At 42.6% G+C, this 15890-nt stretch overlaps 1 protein-coding gene across 2 annotated transcripts in view; it reads left to right on the top strand.

Annotated features, from left to right (window-relative positions):
- The window catches only part of SEC23IP (SEC23 interacting protein), a 54643-nt gene that overhangs the window by 12830 nt on the left and 25923 nt on the right, over positions 1 to 15890 (top strand). For both annotated transcript variants that reach the window (XM_008270608.4, XM_070057124.1), the window contains exons 5-12: positions 3231 to 3320; positions 6412 to 6532; positions 7930 to 8019; positions 9873 to 10014; positions 11356 to 11564; positions 11901 to 12019; positions 12760 to 12912; positions 14024 to 14119. In XM_008270608.4, the coding sequence (XP_008268830.3) occupies positions 3231 to 3320; positions 6412 to 6532; positions 7930 to 8019; positions 9873 to 10014; positions 11356 to 11564; positions 11901 to 12019; positions 12760 to 12912; positions 14024 to 14119 (1020 nt within the window). The remainder of the gene's footprint in view (positions 1 to 3230; positions 3321 to 6411; positions 6533 to 7929; positions 8020 to 9872; positions 10015 to 11355; positions 11565 to 11900; positions 12020 to 12759; positions 12913 to 14023; positions 14120 to 15890) is intronic.

Raw genomic sequence — 15890 nt, 5'->3', positions numbered from 1 at the left:
TACCACAGTTCCAGCCCCGTAGTAGTTCGTAAAGTTTGTGTGAATAAATCCTAACATTAACATCAAAAGGGGCCTGTAAAATTGTTTTTTAACATTGACTTGTCAACTTCATTTATTTTTATTTATTTGAAAGGCAGAGAGACAGACAGATCTTCCATCTGCTGATTTATTTCCCAAATGCCCACACTACTGGACTGGGCCAGGCTGGAACTAGGATCCCAGAACTCAGTCCAGGTTTCTCTGGGTAGCAGGGATCCACGTACTTGACCCATCACCTGCTGCCTCGGGTGCACATAAGCAGGAAACTGGAAACAGGCAGAGTCAGGACTCAGACCCGGGGACTCCAGTATGGGATACGGGCATTGCAGTCAGTGTGTTCCCACTGTGCCAAGTGCTCTCCAAAATGTTAGTTATCCTTGGATTTATATTTTGAGAGTGACTTTAAACAAGGACTTGGCTTTGTGTTTTTTTAGGAGCTGATGGTATAAGTACCACTGTTAAGTACTAATTTTATTTTTCTTGAGAAACAACTAATAGAAATAAAAATACAGTCACAAATTAAAAAAAAGGTATATTTATTTGTTTGAAAGAGTGACAGAGAGAAGATGACACTGGTTCACTCCTAAACTGGCTACAGCTGTCAGGACTGGGACAGGTCTAAGCCAAGAGTCTGGAACTGCATCCAGGTTTCCCACATGGCTGGTAGGGGCCCACATACATGGATCATCTTCTGCTGCCTTCCCAGGCACATTAACAGGAAGCCAGATTGGAAGCAGAGTAGCTGGGACTTGAACTGGTGCTCTGATGTGGGACGATGCTACTGCAAGCTGCAGCTTAATCCACTGCACTACAATGCCGTCCCCTCAGTCACAATCTTACTTCCTTTTTAAATCAAATTTTGCCTTCTGAAACCATTTTCTTAGACTAGTCTTTATCTACGAATATTTTTTCTAGCAAGCTTTTTTTGTATTTTTCTTTTTGGTTTTGATAAATGCAGTTCTTTTTTTTTTTTAAATATTTATTATTTATTTGATAGGTAGAGTTACAGAGAGAGGGAGAGACAGAGAGAAAGGTCTTCCATCCACTGGTTCACTCCCCAAATGGCCACAATGGCCGGAGCCTGAGCTGATCTGAATTGAGGAGCCAGGAGCTTCTTCTGGGTCTCCCATGTGGGCGCAGGGGCCCAAGCACTTGGGCCATCTTCAGCTGCTTTCCCAGGACATAGCAGAGAGCTGGATCAGGAGAGGAGCAGCCAAGACTAGGACTGACACCCACATGGGATGCTGGCGCTGCAGGTGGAGGGTAAACCTCCTGCGCCACAGCGCCGGCCCCTAAATATAATTCCTACACATGATTAAATCAAACATGCCTGCTAAATATTAAGTTCAATAGTAGTGACTGTGAAGTACGGTTTAACCAAATCAGTAGCAAAACATAAATGTTGGCCTAGTGAGAAAGGGTTAGTTGGGATTAAGTAAATTGGAAAAAAATGTTTATTAAGAGCAGAGGCTTCAGACATTTTAAAAATTTCACCTCATAATAAATATTTTTTAAAAAATTTATTTTCATTTATTTGAAAGGCACTGTTAGAAAGGGAGGAAGACAGAGAGAGAGATCTTCCATCTGCTGGTTCACTCCCCAAATGACTGAAACAGCTAGATGAACCAGACCAAGCCAAGAGCTTCTTCTGGGTCTCCCAGGAGGGTACTTTCCCAGGCACATTAGCAGAGAGCTGGATCAGAAGTAAAACAGCCAGAGCTCCAACCAGTGTCCACATGGGATGCCAGTGTCGCAGGTGGTGGCCTTACCCTCTATGCCACAATGCCGGCCCCAGAAATATTTTTTTAAGATTAATTTATTTATTTGAAAGACAGAATAACAGCAGGAGAGACAGAAAATCTCTCCTCTACTTTTTTACTGCCAAATGGCCATAACGGGTGGGATGGGGTGGGGCTGGGCCAGAGCAAACCCGGAACTCTATCCCAGTCTCCCTTGTGGGTGGAAATGACCCAAGCATATGGGCCATCTTCTCTGCTTTCCCAAGTGGATTAGCAAGGAGCTGGATCAGAAGTGGAACAGCTGGGACTGGAACCAGTGCCCTTATGGGATACTGGTATTGGCAGGTGGTGACTTAACCTGGTGCTCCACAATGCTGGCTCCTTGATCAGCTCTTGAAAGCTGTCACTGAGTGATTGTGGAGGACACAAAAAGAAAGACTTGCATTTTAACATGACTGTTGGATAATTGCTTAAGTACAACTAACAATTTATACTTGTCATTTAAAAAAATAAGTATGTAAAAGACTGTACAGTAGGCGTGCCAGATTTCCCCTTTACTGCGTGCTGTATCCCTTCCCAGCAGGCCCTCAGCCTTGCGCTTCATAGAAAGCAGAATTGTGTATCTGGAGGAAGAGTAAGAAAATGATTGGACAGTCAAGGCTTTGGAGTCAGAAAGTCCTGGGTGAAAGTGAACCACACTTCTGCCATTGCTACTCTCAGTTGTGTAATTGTGTAACTAACTGTGTACAGCACTCAAAATATCTGTTATGGGTTAAATTGTGTCCTGCTCACGCCTGCACTCAAAATTGGTACACTGAAGTACTAACTCCTAGTACCTTAGTTTGGAAATAGGGTCACTGCAGATATAATTAGTTACCATGAGGTCATACTGGAGTAGGTTTAGACCTTTATGCAATATGGTTGGTGTCTTTTTAAGGAGAAGAGAAGAGAGACAGAGACACGCAGGAACAATGCTGTGTGATGATGAAGGCAGAGGAAGGGGTTATGCTTCAAGTCCAGGAGTGCCAGAGAACAATGGCAGCATCAGGAGCTAGGGCAAGGCTGGGAGGACTTCCTTACATGTTTCAGAGAGGCCATGGCCATGCTGACCTGGATTTCAGCATGAGTCAATAAATTTGTGTAAGCCCCTGGCTTGTGCTACTCTGTTATGGTAGTCCTGAGAAACTTAAGGGGCTTGGTTTTCTTCTCTATAGAATGGGGATAATATTATTTAGGAGATAATATTTAATTGAGAATAATTTTATTTAATTGAGAGTAATTACTTAAATGAGATAATGTATATAAAGTGATTTAAAAAACCTGTGATAACCAGCCAATAAATGGGAGCTTCTCTGAGTGTTGTTTTTGTCAGTGTCATAACTGTCATTTTCTTGCACACTTTTGATGTGATAGAGATTTGTCACACTGGATTATATGTTCCCATTACTGTAGGCTGAATATAAAAAAGCTGTAACAACGAATCAGTGGCACCGCAGATTAGAGTTTCCAAGTGGAGAGACCATTGTTATGCACAATCCCAAGGTAATTTTGCTGTTTAAAGTGTTAGGTATATTGCAATAATATTTTGCTCTATGTGTTGATAAATGTTCATTTTCAGTAACTTCTATAGTGAGGATATAGTAAGTGTCTTGCCTTTAAAATAGTGTGAATTGTGTGTATAAAATATGTGCAGTCTGTTTTCTTTAAATTATTAAAATTAAAAAAGTTTAAAATAGTTATGGAAACAAAAGCATGATTTAAAAATTTCTGTTCCTATTTCTGTTTCTGTTTAGCTGAAGCTTCATATACCATAGAAGATGCTTGATAAATTGTTTCACTTGGTCAGATATTGGCCAAGGTTTTTTTTTTTTTTTTGACAGGCAGAGTGGACAGTGAGAGAGAGACACAAAGAGAAAGGTCTTCCTTTTTGCCGTTGGTTCACCCTCCAATGGCCGCCGCGGCTGATGCGCTGCGGCCGGCACACCGTGCTGATCCGATGGCAGGAGCCAGGTGCTTCTCCTGGTCTCCCATGCGGGTGCAGGGCCCAAGTACTTGGGCCATCCTCCACTGCCTTCCCGGGCCACAGCAGAGAGCTGGCCTGGAAGAGGGGCAACCGGGAAAGAATCCGGCGCCCCGACCGGGACTAGAACCCAGTGTGCCAGCGCCGCAAGGCAGAGGATTAGCCTATTGAGCCACGGCGCCAGCCGGCCAAGTTTTTTTTTTTTAAGATTTATTTATTTATTTGAAAGAGTTACACAGAGAGAGAAGGAGAGGCAGAGAGAGAGCGAGAGCGAGAGAGAGAGAGAGAGAGAGGGAGAGGTCGTCCATCTAGTGGTTCACTCCCCAGTTGGCCGTAACCGAAGCCAGAAGCAAGGAGCTTCCTCTGGGTCTCCTATCATGGGTGCAGGGGCCCAAGGACTTGAGCCATCTGCTGCTGCTTACCCAGGCCATAGCATATAGCTGGATCAGAAGTGGAACAGCCGGGACTAGAACCATATGGGATGCCAGCACTGCAGGTGGCGGCTTTACCTGCTGTGCCACAGTGCCAGCCCCAGCCAAGTTTTTTTTAAAGAGGCTGAGGAGTGAATATTTAAGGATTTGCCGCCCGTATAATCTCTGTTGGAGCTACCAGATCTACCACTGTAGTGTGAAAGCAGCTGGAGACACGTAAAGCAGTGGGTGTGGATGTCTTCAGTAAAACTTTATTTCTAAAACAGGTGGTAGGCCACCTTTGTCATAGCGATCATTTTCCTCCACATCTGAATGTGATACGGATTTGTCATATTGATTATAGGGCCATGGTTTGCCTACCTGTCTGTGATGGTGATTTGTTTTAAGCTTTTAAATAAAAATGTGTCCTTTTTAAAGTAATTGCAGTCTCCATGAACTTTACTTGTTTTTTTGAAAGCTAATGACTAGCAGTGTTCTGATCCTTTCATTTACTTAATTTCTCTGGGCTCCAGGCTCCTCACCTGCAGCACTGACCTCTCTGTGATATGTTTTAGATGAAGTGAGGTAACTTAGAAGCTTCTGGCATAGGCTTGACACACAGTACATAGGCTTTTTATTAATGTGGTTTTACAGAAAAGTGTGGAAGAAAACAAAGCAAGTTTAACCACTTGTCCTTTTTAATAATGAAGTAAATAAAAATAAAAACAGGTTCATACATCAAAATTTCAACAACATCAAAGGTATCAAGTGAAGAAAGCCTCCCACCTCTGTACTTCCTGTTTCACTTCTTGATGGTAGCAACCTTAGCCTTTTATTTCTTATACAAACATTTTGCATATTGTTATATATATGTTCATTCTTTTAATTGAAAAATTATTCTGTGGCACAGGGCTTAATGTAAAGTATTTTTTAAAAAGATTGATTGATTGATTGATTTGAAAGGCAGAGTTAGAGATGAAGAGACAGAGAAAGAGAGATCTTGTATCTGCTAGTTCACTCCCCAAATGGCCAGTACGGCCTGGGTGGGCACAGGCTGAAGTCAGGAACTCTGGAGCTGGCAGGGGCCCAAACACTTGGGTCATCTTCTGCTGCCTTCCCAGCCACGTTGTAGAGAGCTGGACAGAAGTGGAGCAGCCAGGACACTGGTGCTCACGTGGGATGCCAGTAATGCTGAAACTACTGCGCCACAGTGCCTCCCCCCAGATCTAAAGGATTTTGTCTTAGGTGTGTTTGTAAGACAAATATTTCTCAATTGCAGGTAACTTGTCTTTGATTTCTTATGTGTAAACATGGAGTTTTATGTTTTTTTTTTTTTTTTTTTTTTTAAAGAGTTATTTATTTCAAAGTCAGAGTTAAACAGAAAGAGAATGAGAGAGGCAGAGAGAGAGGTCTCTCTCCGGAGCTGTGCCAATCCAGAGCTAGGAGCCAGGAGCTTCTTCTGGGTCTCCCATGCAGGTGCAGGTGCTCAAGGACTTGGGCCATCTTCTACTGCTTTCCCAGGCCATAGCAGAGAGTTGGATTGGAAGTGGAGCAGCCGGGACTTGAACCAGTGCCTATATAGGATGCTGGCACTGCAGGTGGTGGCCTTACCTGCTCTGCCACAGTGCTGGCCTCATTATGGAATTTTTCAAAAATTTAAAGTTTAAATACTTACTTGAGAAGCAAAGAGAGAGTTCCTATTTGCTGTTCACTCTCGGAATGCCTGGGGGCTAAGTGGAAGCCAGGAACCTGGAACTCCATCCAGGTCTCCCTGTGGGTTGCAGGAATGCAAGGACTTGAACCATCACTACCTGCTGCCTTGCAGGGTGCAAATTCACAGGAAAGTACAAGTGGGAGGGAAGTTGGGACTTGAGTTCAGGCACTCTGATATGGGATGTGGGTATCTTATATCTTAACCACTAGGCCAAATACTGACCCCCAGGTAGACTTAAATCAAGGTGTACTACAGAGGTATGATTTTCCAGCATAAGAATTGGAAATAATGGTGTTGATTTACTTACTTTTGATTGTTAGTGAACATTAGCTAGGACTCTTAGAAAATTGGCCTCGGGGAATAGCAGTAATACTTGATTTGTAATCTATCCGTGTGTAGTATAGTATATTATATAATGAAATAAATTATTTAGCCTGTAGTGGGAAAGATTTGGTAATGAGCTCTGTCTTCATCCTTTGTATCTTGAAGGTTATTGTTCAGTTCCAGCCATCCTCAGTGCCTGATGAATGGGGGACCACACAAGATGGGCAGACAAGGCCCAGGGTTGTCAAACGTGGAATTGATGATAACCTTGATGAAATCCCTGATGGTGTGTATGTTTGCTTAGGACCTGAGTCTTTTTCAGTCTTCTGTATTTGCATGTCATACTTTAGAATATTGAAGAAAGAAACAGTTATGATCACCTGCCACCATATGCATAAATCAGCCAGTTTGGCCTCTGTCTTTCTTTTAAATTTACTGCTTCTCTATTTTTAAATTTAGAATTCTGTTGAAGATACACAAACCACAAAGTGTAGATTCTAACATATGTGTTATTGTGGCAAAGCACTTTGCTGGTTGGAACTAAGCTTTGGCAGTACTTCTGTGCTGGTGTTATGCCTCGCTGGTTTGTCTTACTCTAGTGCAGGGTTGGCACACTTTTTCTGTGAAGAGCCAGAATACAAGTATTTTAGGCTTTGCAGGCATATGGACTCTGTTGCAGCTACACTTTTGCCACTGTAGCAGGAGAACAGCGATAGAGACTGTATGTAGATAGCTGTGTTCCAGTAAAGCTCTTTATAAAGACAGGTAGTGGGCAGGATTTGGTCCCTGGGCCACAGTTTGCCAACCCCTGTTCTAGTGTCTGCTTTGCTTTTCCTCACTACAGCATTTAAGGTGGATTTTTATTTTGATAATTACATACTCTTCATGTTTGTTTCATTGTCTTATTTATAAGATTATAAAATAAGTACTCAAAATCTGATTGAAGTAGAAAAATGGCCTTATGGTATTTGGCGAAATGGTTTTAAAGTTTTATATTGGCAGCCGGTGCCGTGGCTCACTAGGCTAATCCTCCGCCTAGCGGCGCCGGCACACCGGGTTCTAGTCCCGGTCAGGGCGCCGGATTCTTTCCTGGTTGCCCCTCTTCCTGTGGCCCGGGAAGGCAGTGGAGGATGGCCCAAGTGCTTGGGCCCTGCACCCGCATGGGAGACCAGGAGAAGCACCTGGCTCCTGCCTTCGGATCAGCGCGGTGTGCCGGCTGCAGCGCGCCAGCCGTGGCGGCCATTGGAGGGTGAACCAACGGCAAAGGAAGACCTTTCTCTCTGTCTCTCTCTCTCTCACTATCCACTCTGCCTGTCAAAAAAAAAAAAAAAAAAGTTTTATATTGGCAGATTGCTTCTCTGAGTGTGGGTCTACACCCTGGGAGTTGTGAAGCAACTACACGTTGTGGCGCCTCTGTAGACACAGAGCGGCTGGCTGGCTGCTGAGAGCAAGGAGAGCCTGCTTTCCCACTTCCTGGTCTAGTTCAGTGTTGGTCACCGAGATGGGCAAATGGTTTTTAATCTGGTAGAGGGTCATGAGGCTTATTTGCTTGGAAGGGTCCTAAATTTCTTTGGCCAGTTTGTGATGATAAAAGGGGTACCTAGAATATTGCTATTTAATTAAGAAAACTCAAATGCCCAGTTTTTATATTTGTGTGTGTGTGTTTTTGTTTTTGGTACCTAGGGGAGATGCCTCAGGTTGACCATTTGGTGTTCATGGTGCATGGCATCGGGCCTGTGTGTGACTTGCGCTTTAGAAGTATTATTGAATGTGGTAAGTGATAGTCATATTTTGTTTCATGGAATGATTTGAGAATTAATGGAAGAGCTGTGCAGTAGTCATTTCTAGGGTAGTTCCAGCTGCACTCTGTACTGCTTGCCAAGGAGCTGTAAGAGGAGATTTAGGGGTGGCGCTGTGGTGTACCAGGTAAGGCTGCCACCTGCAGTGCCGGCATCCCATATGGGCACCAGTTCGAGTCCTGGCTGCTCCACTTCCGATCCAGCTCTCTGCTATGGCCTGGGAAAGCAGAGGAAGATGTCCCAAGTCCTTGGGCCCCGGCACCCGTGTGGGAGACCCAGAAGAAGCTCCTGGCTCCTGGCTTCAGATTGGCACAGCTCTAGCTCTTGCAGCTGTTTGGGGAGTGAACCATCGGGTAGAAGACCTCTCTCTCTCTCTCTGCCTCTGCCTCTCTCTAAATCTGCCTTTCAAATAAATAAATCTTTAGGAATAAATAGAGATTTAAATGCTGAGTGGGAAATAGTAATTTGAAATTGACTTGTTCGCTCATAAAATCCTACACCCTGAAGAATTAGAAGGGACCTTGGAAATAGCTTAGCCTTTCTGACAGACGGCCTCTGCCTGAGCCCTTCCAGCAGCGAGGTGCGCGTGCATTGGTGAAGTGAGTGAGTTGTGACAAGCGGTTCTGTGAAGCTCTGAACTGCCTGGTTGACTTAAATTTTTGAAGTTTTATCTTTTTTTTTATGCCAATTGCCTCTTTTTAAAAAAAAATCATTTATTTATTTGAAAGTCAAAGTTACAGAGAGAGGAGAGAGAGACCTTCTATCCAATAGCTGGTTCACTCCCAAAATGGCTGCAGTGGGCCAAGCCGAAGCCAGGAACCTGGAACTCCATCCAGGTCTCCACAGAGGTGGCCGGGCCCAAGCACTTGGGTCGTCATCCACTGCCTTCCCAGACACATTATCAAGTAGCTAAGTTGGAAGTGGAGCGGCCGAACACAAACCAGCGCCCATATGGGATGCCAACATCCCACGTGGCAGCTTAACCTACTGTGCCACAGTCCTGGCCCCTGAAGTTTTATTTTGATGTCTGTATGATAAGAATTCATGTTTAATAAATATGTGGAAAACACCAAGTACCTGGCATGAGTTGTATCAGTTAACCCTCCCCAGCAGACCTTTGGGTATACAGGTGCTGTCACCCTTACCATCAGGTGAGGAACTGAGGCCTCAGGGGAAGTCCCACTCTCTGGATCACAGTCAGTGGGTTCCCGAGTCTGGATCCAGCTGCAGGCAGTTTGATTCCAGACTTTTTTTTTTTTTTTTTTTGTAAGATTTACTTACTTATTTGAAAGTCAGAGTTACACAGAGAGAGGAGGAGAGGGGGAGAGAGAGAAAGGGCTTCCATCTGCTGGTTCACTCCCATGATGGCTGCAATGGCCTGAGCTGTGCCGATCTGAAGACTGGAGCCAGGAGCTTCTTCCAGGTCTCCCACGTGGGTACAGGGGTTCAAGGACTTGGGCCATCTTCCACTGCTTTCCCAGGCCATAGCAGAGAGCTGGATCGGAAGTGGAGCAGCCAGGATACGAACTGGCACCTGTATGGGATGGTAGTCTTTACCCAGCATGCCGTGCTGCCTCCCAGTGGTGATAGTTAAACCAACGTTGTCTAGGCATTTATACATTCCTTCAAAATAATGAGTTATAAGTACCTCCTGAAGGTTGTTTTTTACTTTCTTAAAGCTAATTTTTTCTTCCTCGTTTTTTTTCCTTAAAAATTATATCTTCATATTATTAAAATGATTGATCTATTTGAGGTAGTTACTAACAGATGTCAAAGTAGGACAGTTTAATCAGCTTAATTTCTCTCCCCTGATTTTTTTCTTTGAAGTGGATGATTTTAGAGTGGTTTCTCTCAAGTTGCTGCAGACACATTTCAAGAAATCTTTAGATGATGGGAAGGTGAGCAGAGTGGAGTTCCTCCCGGTTCATTGGCACAGCTCCTTGGGCGGGGACGCCACAGGTGTTGACAGGTCTGTGGGTTTTGATAACTTGTTTTTCAGATAGTCACATTTAGATTCAGAACTTAAACTGTAATGTGGGATAGTTTGTAATGACTTCAACAATACGTTTCGTTTCTGCATTTTATCCTTGCTTTGACATGTGGTCACATGCTAATATGTGCATGCAACTTTTCTGTGTGTGTATATATGTATGTATTCTTGTTGTAAATATTGAGGAGAATCTAAGAAATGCTAGCTAGTTGTAAGTACTGAGTTTTCGTTTTTAGTACTAAATGTCTAAGCCTAATCTGGCATGGTGTAGACAGGGCTGTCTGTACGTTGCAGGATACTTAGCAGCATTTGTGGCTGCCGCATCTGTCAGATAGCAGTAGCATGCCTCTCCCTCTCACCGTGTGACGACCAGGCTGTTTCTGGAAATTGCCAATTGTTCCCTGGGGGGAAAAATGGCACCCGCCTGAGAACCACTTTCTCAGCGGCCATGTTCTTGGCAGGACACTGCTTTGTTGTTGCCTTGCAGGCCAGTTAGCATCCTTAGGTCTGAGTGCTGGAGCACGGTGACCACTAAAAATGCCCACCCAACTTGGAATACTCCCAGCTGAGCACAACAGATATGGTAATATTTATGTTGGCACACAGGGCTAATAACATGTCTGGATTTCGGTGAATGTCAAAGTTACAGGCACGTGATTTATAAAAAGTTCTATCAACAGTGTTCTGTCCGTTGTGGGCTGTTGGGAGGGTGTTTTCTCCTGTGTGATGTTTATGAACTTCACTTTGGTCATTTTCAAATCAGTAAAGGCTTTCATTTCGTGTAACTCCTCCACGCTGCATTTCCTTTTGTCCTGTTTGTGTCGAGTATCCAGATTTCCAGTTAATCGGAAGAAAAATGGAAGAGTAGGTTTTCCTCTTTAAAATTAAAGTTAAAGGGACTGGTGTTGGGGTGCAGCTGTTAAGCCACTCCTTGCAGTGCTGGCATCCCATAGGAGTGCTAGATCAGCCTGACCCAGCCTTGTCCATTGTGGCTATTAGGGGAGTGAGCCTGCTGATGAAAGATACGTCATTCTGTCTCTCTATCTCTCTCTTCTTGCAAATGAATAAATCGTAAAAAATAAGTAAATAAAGTTAAAATCTTTGTAGAGAATCCCAAAATTCATGGTATAGTTATAAGCTCAGATAACTTGTCTGCTTACTTTAGATTTCTTTACAATAACTGCCCAACAGAATCAACTCATAATTAGCTTGTGGGCTCTTTTACTCAGTGTATTTTCAGGAATCAAAATACACACTTTTACAAATTCATAGATGTAAATGGAGATGCTTACTGAATATGCTTCTTTTTCTTTTTAACAGGAATATTAAGAAAATCACTTTACCAAGTATTGGTCGGTTTCGTCACTTTACCAATGAAACCTTGCTAGATATTTTGTTTTATAACAGCCCCACCTACTGTCAGGTAATTGTGGAAAAAGTCGGAATGGAGATAAACCGTCTACATGCCCTCTTTATGAGTCGGAACCCAAACTTCAAAGGAGGGGTCTCTGTTGCTGGCCACAGTTTAGGTAAAACTGTCATACACATATTTTAGACATAATTTTTGTTTAGTCATCACTGCTTTCAGAGTGGGTGACATTTTTAGTATAAAATTTAGAATTACAGATCTTTTATGAAAGGATGAAGTAAATTCTTTTTGATCCTGCCTTTGCTGCACACTCGATATTATATTGGAATATTGATGTATTTTAATTTATTCTGCTGTTTGTTAAAATGGTTATATCAAATATTGGTCTTGAATAACATCTAGTTATTGTGGGACTTCTGGCTAGGGACTTTGAAAAAAAAATTTTATAAAAAACACCTAGTACATTACAAAGCAAAAAAACTTCTTTTCTCCTTAGGTTCTTTAATATTGTTTGACATCCTGTCTAATCAAAAAGACCTGAATTCTTCCAAGTCCCCCGGGCCCCTGGCCGTTGCCAACGGAGTTGTGAAGCAGCCACGTTTTCAGGAAAAGCAGGTACGTCTGCAGGCAGCCCCTTAGCATTCGCATTTAGAGCTGCAGTCGACCAGTTTCTCGAAATCTAAACTGTTTCCTGAAACTGTTGAGATCTCTCCAGATACACTGAGGTTTAGAAGTGTAATAGAGGGGCCGGCACCGTGGCATAGTGGGTAAAGCTGCCACCTGCTCACTGGCATCCCATATGGGTACTGGTTCAAGTCCCGGCTACTCCACTTCCAATCCAGCTCCTTGCTAATTCATGTGGGAAAGCAGAAGTCCTTGGGCCCTGTGCCCACATGGGAGGCCCAGAAGAACCTTCTGTCTCTGGGCTTCCGACTGGCCCAGCACCAGCCATTCAGCCATTTGGGGAGTAAACCAGCAGATGGAAGATTTCTCTCTGTGTCTGCCTCTGTCTATGTAACTCTGACTTTCAAATAAATAACTAAATCTTTTTTTAAAAAAAAAAGTGTTATGGAACATACAACTCATTGTTTGAGTTTCTCACCCTTCCTTACTGGTTATAAATTTAAATGTGCAAATTTATGACTTTTAAAGATATAAATTATTATAGAAAATGGGAGCATGAATGACTGAGTATGCTTCAGAGTATTCAGTCTTTGCTTGCTGAAAACTACCGAAAAGTATGATTTTTCTATGGAATGGAATTGTTCACGGCTTTCCATAGATCAAGAGATGTTCTATATTAGCTTTTCTGAGATTTTTAATGTTTCCCATGTGTTTTTTGTTTTGTTTTTAAGATGCCCGAAGAACCAAAACTGACTTTGGATGAGTCATGTGACCTTGATGTTGAAAATGAAGAAGTCCTAACTTTGCAGGAAACCCTGGGCGCACTTAGCCTATCTGAATATGTCAGCACTTTTGAAAAGGAAAAGATTGATATGGAGTCTCTGGTATTGATGATAGTTTAATTTTTGTTTAAAATTGTTTCCCTGTGTGTAAGTTTGAAAATGAAGAATGTTTTAAATACTCTTAAGGCAAAATATATTCCAGATATGACAGACATGAATGCTTAAAGATTGAAAACAAGATTTTTTGTAGTTTGGAAGGCTTTTCTAAGTATGGTACAAAACCCAGAAGGCCTTGAAGAGGAAAAGTAGGTAGCAGACACTAAACAACCTCTAAAGGCCAATGAAAGATAGAAAAAATATTTGGAACACATGTTATAAATGGCTCATTTCCTTAATATTCAAAGATTCTGTAGGTTACAGAAAAGTATAGGTAAACAAAGAATATTTTAGAAAATGATTTGTAAAAAAGAAAATAACAAATGGCTTCTTACCATATGAAAACTTGGAAGAGAAATACAAATTAAAAATCACCTAAGGTTTTTTTTAACAATATAGTTTGACAAAAATAGAAGTTTTGGCAATATACCATGTGGCTAAGGAGAATAAGTAGGTACTGCTGTCTGTTATTGGTGACAGTGTAAATTTGGGACAGATTCTATGAACATACTCCTTGTAGGAAAACAGTCACACTGTAACATCTGCAGGCATCCTTCACTGCAGCATTGTTTGTAACCAAAAAAAACCTTAGGAGTACTTGCAGTGTCCTCCAGTAGCACTGGCTACTCCTCTGTGCTGTCCCCTGCAGCTGTTGAGTAGGTGGGGCAGTGTCAGAGATGCTGGTGTCTAAGAACAAGTGCAGGACTGTGTGTGGTAGCTGCTGTGTCACACATAGGGTGTTTCTGCAGCGACAGCCGATTCCCAGCAGTTGGCGAATTGAGTGGTTGGGACAGAGCGAGTCAGAGACTTCACTGTATGCTTGACTATAGCTTTGCAATTCTGTATACCATGCATGTGTTTTCTGTTAAAAATTAATAGAATGATTTAGGTGTGGAGGCCTAAGGTTTTATAGCTTAAACTAATCTATGATTTATAAACAACAGCACCAACAAAATTGATTGGTTCTTAAATTGCTTTAATGGTTTATAATTTTTAAAGTCCAGTTTCAGCTCATCTGTCAGTAGATTAATTCATGTGCTGTTTGTTTCTTTCAAAGCTTATGTGTACAGTTGATGACCTGAAGGAAATGGGGATACCCCTTGGGCCCAGAAAGAAGATCGCTAACTTTGTAAAACATAAAGCAGCCAAACTGGTAAGGTTCACCTCTACCTTCAAGAAAACCCAGAATTCATTGTGTGACCAGATCGTTTGTATTTTAGGAATTTTTAATGCTGCTATGACTGGGTAACCTGGTTTGCTCGCCTCCTAGGATGGAGCTCAAGGAAGCCCAGACTTTAGAGTCGACCAGAACTGGATTTTCCATCCACGTTAGGCTAGTGAACTTCCCAGTTTTTCCAGGACTGAGTATTTTTGGGACAAAAGGACTTCCAGTTGTAAAATGTATTATTGAAAATTTCCTGGCGCAAGAAATAATTAAGTTTGGGTCAGTTAGATGAGTTGGGCACCCTAATTCCCAGATCATCTATTTATTAACTACATCTTCTTGCATTATTTGCTTAATTTCTTGGATCCTCGTAGGGTCGCAGTGAGCAGGAGGTGAAGGAAGGGAAGCTTAGCACCCAGGAATAGCTCACTTTCTCTCCTTCCAATTCTTTTTGGCATCTGTGGAGTTGAAAAGTCTCACTAAATAGTAACCAAACAGCTTAAATTCTTAGCAAGACAAAGCATCAACTAAAAAAGCATTTAGAAAGAAATTAAAAACTGGGGAAACTTGTTTTAATGTTACTGATCATCTTAATTTTGCAGAGATTTTCTGATTAGAAAAATTAGCTTACACTTACGGTGACTTTTATTTTCATTGGTATTAACACAATCTTTGATGGTTTCCCTGTCTCTTAAACGTCGATGGTTCTATTTGCTACTTATCTAGGATTTAACATTCCTATTTTAAACTAGGAAATGTGACTATAAAGTCAAAGAACTGATTATTTTATGTTTGGCTTAAAGAATTGAATCATCCAACATTTTATTGGATATTTCTTTTAGGTCAGGCACTGTGCTTTTCTTGGGATTTGGAGATGAACCAAGAACATGCAGTCTAGTTAGGGGGAGAGGACTGACCACAAATGACGGTACTTGAGTCCCCTAACAGAGTGCTGTCTTTGCTGTCCAGAGCAGTTCTGGCCTGTTGAGAAGGGGTAGAATCAGGAGAAGTGACCTTACAGGAGCAGGTGTGTGTCTTCCTGTAGCTGAAACATCAGGTGAGCTGGGAGTGGGGTAGGGTGGAGGATTCCACAGGCCTGAATGGCAGATGCAGAAGTTTGAGTTTTCTCACAAGGAAGTAGTTCTCTAGCGTGTTCATATGGCCATGAAAGTCATGGTACTTTGGTTTATTTTGTAAAAGTTTGTTTTATTTATTTGGAAGACAGAGTGATAGATCTTCCATCTGCACAGTTCACCCCCTAAATGTCCACAGCAACCAGAGTAGGGCAAGCCAAGGCCAGGAGCTTGGAACTCTATCCATGTCTCCCATGTGAGACTCTGGACACCAGACACAACCACTTGCGCCATCTCCAGCTGCCTTCTGGGACTGAACCAGCAGGAAGCTGAATTAGAAGTGAAGTAGTTGAGACATGAACGAGGCGCTCTAATGTGGAATATGAGTGTCCCAAGTGGGAGCTTAACCTTCTGCGCCCCAGGCCCGCCCCAGTCATATTTCTTTTAAACAAGTATCGTGAAATGCTCACCTGTGTAGCAGGTTAAGCCGCTGCCTGAGATGCTGGCATCCCATATGGGCGCCAGCTTATGTCCTAGCTGCTCCACTTCCAATCCAGCCTCCTGCTACTGCTCCTGGGAAAGCAGCAGAAGATGACCCAAGTGCTTGGGCCCCTGCACCCATGTAGGAAACCCAGCTCAGTGCTTGCCATTGTGGCCAAATAGGGGGTAAAGTAGCTGATGCAAGA

Source organism: Oryctolagus cuniculus, chromosome 15, assembly GCF_964237555.1.
Source record: "Oryctolagus cuniculus chromosome 15, mOryCun1.1, whole genome shotgun sequence".
Taxonomy (NCBI): Eukaryota; Metazoa; Chordata; class Mammalia; order Lagomorpha; family Leporidae; genus Oryctolagus; species Oryctolagus cuniculus.
Note: the sequence above shows the minus strand (reverse complement) of the source record. Positions and strands in the feature narration are given on the sequence as shown.